This window comes from Glandiceps talaboti, chromosome 8 (genome assembly GCF_964340395.1).
Source record: "Glandiceps talaboti chromosome 8, keGlaTala1.1, whole genome shotgun sequence".
In the NCBI taxonomy this organism is placed as follows: domain Eukaryota; kingdom Metazoa; phylum Hemichordata; class Enteropneusta; family Spengelidae; genus Glandiceps; species Glandiceps talaboti.
The window spans coordinates 18,799,699-18,808,641 of record NC_135556.1 but is presented as its reverse complement, the minus strand read 5'-3'; the positions used below and the strand labels follow the sequence as shown (position 1 = coordinate 18,808,641).

The 8,943-nt window shown below is 36.0% G+C and overlaps 1 protein-coding gene across 1 annotated transcript in view; it reads right to left on the bottom strand.

The window, feature by feature from the left end:
* LOC144439298 (glycine receptor subunit alphaZ1-like) overlaps positions 1-8,704 on the bottom strand; it is a 14,141-nt gene extending 5,437 nt beyond the window's left edge. Inside the window, exons 1-4 of the mRNA XM_078128577.1 lie at positions 8,610-8,704; positions 7,137-7,208; positions 4,090-4,184; positions 1,818-1,885 (exon numbers count right to left, since the gene is read on the bottom strand). Coding sequence (XP_077984703.1) covers positions 1,818-1,885; positions 4,090-4,184; positions 7,137-7,208; positions 8,610-8,704 — 330 coding nt within the window. The remainder of the gene's footprint in view (positions 1-1,817; positions 1,886-4,089; positions 4,185-7,136; positions 7,209-8,609) is intronic.
* Positions 8,705-8,943: the final 239 nt, after the last annotated feature.

The following is an 8,943-nucleotide window of genomic DNA, read 5'->3' as shown; positions in this document are numbered from 1 at the left end:
TAACATTTCGTAGCAGAAAGTGGTGTGGGTTTTGGCTAAGTGTTTGGTAGATCTAGAACTTATACTAGCACAACAACTTTCCTCAGTCATGGAATATAACTTTTCACATTAGGGCTTAATGTTTACAACCCAAATAAGAATAATAATGATAATAACCAAAGAGAATATTAGTGACTGGCACGCTTACGACTTCCGCGCGTACGGGTTTTGGAGACGTGTCTCCTCTCCCTAGTTAACGCAACTAAGTGTTGTGGTATGTGTTTACAGCGCAAGTGGTACTTCATTAGTGGAATACGAGATACCACAGACCCTCCAAACTGAGTACTACTAGCTTCGATTTCATATATGCACAGGTAAATTATATTGTAAAGAGTTGGGGCGAGTTGAAAATGGGGCGAGTTGAAAATTGGACGAGTTGAGTGGGACGAGTTGAAATGGGACGGGTTGATCCGTCACCACATCAAAACATACGGGGCAACATCGCCTTTTTCCAGAATGTCACGTGTTCCCATTGTAGCCAATGACAGCGTCTATGGCATCAGTGAGGCGTAATAATATAATATAAAGGCCAACAATGGATAGTTACATGCAATCTGATTAAAATCTGATGTGGTGAAAGCGGCTAGATGTCATTATTTATCTCCATTTCCATCGTGTTGTGACATTTGTTTTGTTCCGGCTGATCGCCGCCATCCTACAGCGATCACCCAGAACAAAAAAAAATGTCACACCACGATGGAAATAGAGGTAATTAAAGACATCTAGCCGTTTTCACCACATCAGATTTTAATCCGATTGAGTTCCATGTACTAATCGACCTCAGTTGTACTGCATGTATGGAAACAAGAAAGTCATCGTATATGCAAATACTATAGCTCTTAATACGAAGAATCCCACAAACTGTCTTTTCATAATCCCGATTACGTTATGGTCATAAATGATGTACCGCAGACGTTGGAGAGAGACTCTTGTATGTGTAAGAATCGATAAATTTACACTCCAGCGAACAACCATCAAAGCCTCGAATTTCTCAGTATATCTGACCTCGAGCTAAAAGTCAGTGTAATGATGTGTTTTGATGAGTACATAATCTGTCGGGAAGACATTAATACGTTATTTTAAAAATGCAACATTGGCTTTCATATTCCATTCTGTTGCCATGGCAACCAACGAAAATCATCTGCCAAAGAAACGTAATGTGCAGTACATTCTACTTGCCCCAAGGTAAATATGCATGTTTGAAAAGTTTTAGAGAGAGTCTATCCAAATAGTCTTAGATCGTATTGTAATCTTGTATGCATGAATCACCAACAACAGGTAGTAAAGTATACTTTGCTTCGTCTGACTCAGACGTGTTTCAGAAAAATAAAATTGTCAGTAATATGTTGTGAAATCTGACGCTACAAAGAAACTGACGGCATTTTAAGATTCTTAGCTTTGTCATGTTCATACCCGTGATACTGTAATTATATGAACCGATACTAATAAACAGAAAACGTGGGGGTTATGATTTATATTTTGACAGACGAAATTTCTAACTTGGGGGGAGAGGGGGAGAGAGAGAGAGAGAGAGAGAGAGTGTGTGTGTGTGTGTGTGTGTGTGTTTGTGTGTGTGTGTGTGCGTGTGTCTGTCTGTCTGTTTGTTTGTTTGTGTGCCTGTGTGTGTGTGTCTGTCTGTCTGTCTCTGTGTTTGTTTGTGTGCCTATGTGTGTGTGTGTGTGTGTGTGTGTGTGTGTGTGTGTGTAATAATGTGACATAATATTTAACAAAACGGAAATCGTGTTTAGCATATGCAAATGTATAATATTTAATCTTACCATGGTGGTTTCACTGATGGAATCAAAACTATTAACGTACATGTCACATTGAACCTGGACAGGCGGTCCTGTAGAATAATAAAAAATACTACATTACATCCATAAATGTTGCAAATGCCAATAACATTACATGCAATGAACAGAATATTGATCCTTTCACAATAGAAGAAATAGGACATCTTATTTTAATTTTACTTCGAATTACTTACATCTTTAAATGAGGTTTCTTTTTCACACGAATTCGCTGTATGAAAATAACAAAATACTGTCTGCTACTTGAATGAAAAATGCGGCTGTCTAACCCGTAAACTGTGTTTACCAACTACCATCCCAATTTTATCCACGAAAAGACTAATTTTATACCTGTATGATAATTTTTTCTTTAATTTATATTGGATAATTCTCTATAAGGCCTAAAAAACTGAATCCGGTTATCCGACCCTACCTAGTTTTTCACTACCGACCCTAAACTTTTTTACGTGTTCGAACAATATAAAACTGTTCTCGACTTCCAATCTGTAATGGTTGTACATCTGCTGAGAAGAAACCAATATCACAGAGACCATATTGAAAACAACGGAAAACATAACTAACTGAACTAGACACTCACATATGGAACAAAAATCTAAATCTACCCAACCCACCTATTCTAAATTTGAGCGTAATCGGAACCACACAATCTTTTTTGTTAGGCCTAAGTATATCAGTGACTGTCTCTGAGGGCCTTTCCTCGTGGGTTCCGTGTTCAGTAATTGTGTATGATTTTTTTCGTTTAGATGTAAAGCAAGAATGCTACTTTCCCTCTCGTTCTCGGCAGAAATCGGCCTCGAATGTGAATATTCCAGATTAGTAAGACGATATCCAAATAATGGCCCTGGTTATAATATAATACCCTGGCAAAGGAAGGCATACTAGCGTTTCAATATTTGATGAACACCTTTAACTTAGTGTTACCTCAACGAGTCCTATTTCCTAGACTAGTACTGTTAGTTTATGAAAAATATTATATTCGACCCGAACCCCAACAAAAGGTGGGTGCAATTGGGCGCAAAGTCTTTATGGCCAGATTATCAAAATAAACACATCTTAACTTATAAAGTTGTTTTTGGGATCATGGGTTATAAAATTGGTTATTTTTCTTTTCTTTTTGTCTCGTCCCCGGGCCATATTCTTCAACCATATAGATATTGGGACACGTTTATCATGAATCACAGAGAATATGACAGTTTTACTACTATCGAAATCATAGAGTATTTCATCTTGTTAGTCATCATAATAAAATTCTACATCAACTAGACTATGCAAAGCTCTACAATTATGGTACACTTGTAGCAACACCTAGGTCTGCTGCTTGTGCAAACCAAATTATTTGTCTTGTTTACTTTGCATGCTTGTCGTCAAAACGTTTGACGTTCTTCCTCTGTATGAAAACCAAATCTTGCCATTTTTGGCAAGTAACAGACTTGATTTCTCTCAATAATTAACACTAGGCTCCTGTACTAGTGTCTTGAGGGCGTATAAAGAACAAATAGCGCCCGCTGTAGGTTAATATGTGATACTAGTCTATCCCACGTGATCAAGATCAATCACTGAAGCGCGAAGTGTGCGAGAAAACCATGTGTTATATCAAAAGGTATAAAGAGCTCTTCCTTCCCTGCTGCCGCGGTAAAATAGAGAACAGATTGACCTATAATTTAGCTGATAAAGAATTGGGTAAGAATTGAGTTCCTTCACCCACACTGCTCCTTCTGTTTGGAACAGTCTTCCTCACAGTCTTTGACACACTCACTCTAAGTCCTCCTTCCACTCTGCACCTATTTCAGTCTTAAATCTCACTCACTCACTTCTCTCTGCATCCTTCCTATGTTTTCAATTGTTTTTCTGTATCCTCTCGTTTTTTTTAGTAGTTCTGTGTCTGCGCCTAGAGCTCTTCGGGGGACAGGCGCATTATAAATTCGCTTTATTATTATTATTATTAATGAAGATATACACAGGAGACCATATCTAGTAATCAGATGATGTAGCATTTTGTATATACTAGGCAAACTAAATGACTGAGTCACACAAAGTCTTGTTTTGGACTTACCCAGATATTGGCACTTATGTCAGGATTGTAGAGAAACTGTGAATTTTCAACACGTCATAACATATGCTTACATATTGACTACATTTACTTGTTTGTAGAATAAAATGATAGATTGCTTCCTTTAAAACAAATGAGACTAAGAGAAATGTTCAAATATATGGACTATATGTTAGTTTACAGACTTACCACCGAAGTTTGGTCTCAAACGCCTGTCATATGTTGTCATCAAATGGTTTAATAACATTGTATAAGGCGGGAAACCATTTCCAGCTTGATCTTCGCTGTTTGAGAAATGATTTCAGAAAAGATTCAACGCATTTTATTCATGACTTCGGGAGTAGTCAAAATACATTGTAAAAATGTATCTATGATGAAACAACTGAAAAGCCATCAAGTTTACCACAGAAATTATGGGTTTAGTACATTAACATACATCAGATACATGACAAGAATAGACAAGAATATTGATACAGATGCTAGTCTTTATAAGTTATATAATGGTCTTATTAAAATATAATTTGTTGAGAGGGTGCACAGAATATGTTCACTCCAATGGCATGCAAATAACGTATATTAGAACTGTAAAATATAGTTACTTTGGAAGGGTAAATTCACTTTGGAAACGAATGGATGTTTCGATCCGTCTTCTACGGACATTGATTCACCCAGTGATTTAATTATTCAGAATTAATGCCTCTCTCCCAACTGGCGGAATAGTATGTCCATAAGTTGATGGTATATGGTATCCTTGGTCCCTGTTCATGATATGATTCCTCTGTCTGATGTGCGCCAGTTCGGAGAGAGACATTAACGTCCGTCCATCAAAGGTCCGTAGTAGCTCGAAACGTTGGCTTCGTTTTCATGTCACCATTCCAAAGTAACTATATTTTACTGTCCTAGTGATTGTTGGAACCATGTACAATATGTTCTCCAACTTATATTAATTGTATGGCTAAACATGAAAAATGCCATCTGCATTCGCTACAAGTATTCACACTCCTTTGCCAACAAACACGGATTGTGGAAGTTCAATAAAGACAGATCTTTGACCTTAAACAATGTTATATCAATATTTTTATCCGTTTCTAGCTAAAACATTATTCCCAAAAGAGGAAAGTTATACTAGTATTTGTATTTGTCTGGTAACTTTCATTTGGGAACATTTAACGTCTTGGTGTTGTTTTAAACCAGACCCGTAATTAGGTCCTGTCTATGAACGAGTTAACAACCCAAGTGGTCACGTGGGTCGTATTCAGCTCGATGAAAAAGTACAAGAAAAACATCCCAATTATTTCCCTACACACTAGCCCATACCCTGATAATGTCAAAACGTTGTCACAGTCTTTGACATGTACAGATATTATTAAACCCCATACGTTGCAAGGCCATACTCTTAAGTTTGTGCAGCAGGTGATATAACGATTTAATCCCACTGAAATCAGTAGCAGATAGGGAAAGACAAAGAGGGATTTACAAAGTAAATCCGTGCTTAACTGACAACACTTTTACTATATTGGCTTGAAATCCGCGTGACCTTGTCAATCATAACAAGTAACAGTTAGCAAACAACACATAATTCTGCAGATGAATCTTGTATTACAATAAAATACGAGGAGATCGAGAAATTCGTCACAGAAAAGGGATTTGGGACAAGCATTTATATTGAAAAGCAAAGTTAACCACTGCTTAATTAGTATAAATTAAAAAAACAGAATACCTGGCTTTCCTACACCTTTTGGCTACAAAACACATTGTAAAATAGACATTAATATCTCAATTTATTGCGAATCGTGGGGAATTAAATTTACCCGTGTGTTTTTCTGTTACCGAGCCTAACAAGGGTAAGACATGTTAATTCTGTAGTCTTGTGAACTAAACGGGGTATAAGTAGAACTCTGGAAACATAACAAATCATACTCCAAGACTTGGATGTATAAATCGGATTACAATCAGGTGGTTTTTTTGTCATAAACCTCATTCTTTTTCAATCCCCGTACCGCTATTAAATACTTAATGAAATGCACTTTTCTCGTATTCGGTTAAATTTCCTGTCATAGTACATTTAATTCCATTCTCATCCTACGCTTTTAAGCTTCACAAGTGATGAAGACATGACGTTTGGTATACGCTAGCTAAATGTCATAAGGTGTTACGTGGTTTAATGAAACAAATTTATGTTGTAGCTTTTCAGCTCGAACCAATTATATAGCATGGCAGATCGTATTACGTTGACAAGTACGTTAACAGTATTCTTGTTGATATTTCTGATCAAAAGACTATTATGAGCAGAGTCACAATACAAGGAAATATTATGCTATAGATTTGTAAGAAGTAATACTATTTCACTGAGACGACCACATCCATCGCAAGATTACTATTAAATGTTTTAACTGATGGAAAATATGATCTGTTGGTTTTTATTCCTTAATACCATGTTTCCGTCAGCGGTCCTAAAATCTATAAAGCTCTACGGATATTACAGCGATTTTTGCCCGAAGATAGGCACCATTTGGAGTCAACATCCTTTATCTTTTTCTGAATCACCACAATTCGGTAATCCATACTATCTTGAAGCCATAACCATTTTCCAAAATGTCATGGAAAACACACAGAAACCTTCTGTACTACTGCCATATTCCGATCTTTGACATCCCAGATATTGTAGTATTGTAGTATAAAGGTTATTCATCTCATTAAGAACGTTAACAGTTGTTTTGCCAAATATGGTTTTAAATTTCTGATACGAATAAAGCTATATTTTAGCCCCACCCCCCTCTCCCCCAAAGGCGGAGGGGGATAATACAATGGGTTACGTCCGTCTATAAGACGTCATTTCTCTTGACATACAATATTCAATTTCTTTCAAACTTGGCACAGAGGTGAATAGCGACAATATATGTGGTCAAAAAATCAATATTTTACTGCATATCTAAAAATCTACAATGCAAGTATTTATGGAGCTGTGTCTTCTATGACGATCCTACTCATGATATTAATATTTTTATTTAGTTGATTAGTTGAGTTGACGATCAAACATGTCTGAGAGAAATATCGGTCTTTCCGCAAAAATTATTATCATAGTAATTTAAAAGAGAACACTGTTACAACGCTGCTAATATTTTAAATATTTATATAATTTACCAACTCTCACATAGTAGATATATAATATATAATATATAATATATAATATATAATATATAATATATAATATATTTTTGATGTTTGCTACTTACTTGAAAGGTTGTTGCAGTAACGTTTCGGCCTCATTATACGGTACTTCCGATGTGTCATTGCAGATACATGTCCTGAGGGTAAAAGTATAATCGAAAAGATTACATTCATCGTCGGCAATATCAAAAGAACCACTTCGAGTTGATTTCAAATAACTTTGTGTGACATTCGATAACTATCATCACAAACAATATTAAACATAGAATTAATCCCATGGACAAAAGATAATTCCCCAAGCAATAGCAATATCAAAGAAAATCAACCCATTCTTTCAGAACGGTCAGACACGTCATCTTAAATTGAGCGATGGTAGATGATTAACGAAATCCTGGCGTCTTCTTATCACTGGTTCAGCATACATCATTTTTTAAAATCTTTTTCCAGAACCATTGAGTCTGTCTGTGCATCATTTTACGTTTTTCTCAACCACAGAGTATTCAAAAGTGTTGTTCATTGATTTTTTTTCTAATTAGGGTAACCATCTTCCCTTTCACCTTTTACCTACAGGTGTTTTATACGGCATCCTTTTGATATCTTTTGATATTCGACCGACTAGTTGTGACTCTAGGGTGTGATAGTACTTCTTTCAATATACATATATTCATATCGTTGTTTCACTTGGAATCATTCGTAGATAGAAAACTTAAAGCATGATTGTGAGCGTAACTTTAGATGTATCTTACAATTGTTATCTTCTTGTGTATGCATTGATGTATATTAGAATTGATAGAACATTACAACGTATATCGAAGTTATAATTATATGCGTTATATCTTGACTATGAAGCATACAGCATTTTTATCTGTCAAATTATTGCCAAGTTATCAAACAAATGAATATCACTATGTATACTTTGACTTTTGTGAGGATTCTTGTAAGGTGGAAATCAGTTTGTTTGCTTGCTTGCTAAGAAAATGAATTTCTCGGAAATAGTAGTAAACGTCTTCGACGCGGTGTTCATTGAATATATACTAGTAATTACCGGCAACCTCCTAGACTGCATGGGAGGATTCAAGTTTTCAACAAGAAGTACATTCAGTCTTATTGGCATTTAAAACATATGTGTTTAAATATGTTCACGTTTGAGAAATTGTATGATCCTAAAACCCTAAAAAAAACTTCCTCTTTCGTTAAAATTTTCAAATATTGCCACGTACCTCGGTAAAACTGGTTTGAAAAACAACAAAGATAATAAAACAAGTGTTAGATGATAATCCATTGAATAAGCTAGGAGACTGTGTATAGCCGTATATCACAGATCACGAATAAGTAACAGTTTGTCGGATTTTTCCTGGCAAAATGTCGCCGCTGCTACTTACAGGCGTAAGTGAATAAATTGAGATTGCATTGTATCAACACCTACAGGTCCCTTGGAACCAAATGACCTCGATAGATAATATCAAATTAACCCTTCCATAATGCACAAGCTTGTTAAGCAGGTCTTAAGATTATATAAATAGCTATATCATACTCACCCTTTCACGTAACCAATTCTACAAATATGAACAGCTACAACGATGTGTAACAGTAACATTATAGCATTTGCTTTCCTGTAACAGTGTGCCGTCATTGTCTCCAGCTTACGTCTTTACCTGTTCCAACGTCAAGCAATTCTTGCAAGCCCGTGCCTTGTTATTTATCTTAATGACGGGGTTTTTGCTTCAGATTATCTCCACAAATCCTTTTGCGTATCTATTATTCAGTGTCACAGCATTTTATTACACCGGTGCCAGCATTGCCTGACTCACTTAAAACCATCGTTAGACCCACTCGTTACTATGACAACCACCAATTAGCCCTTCAAATCAA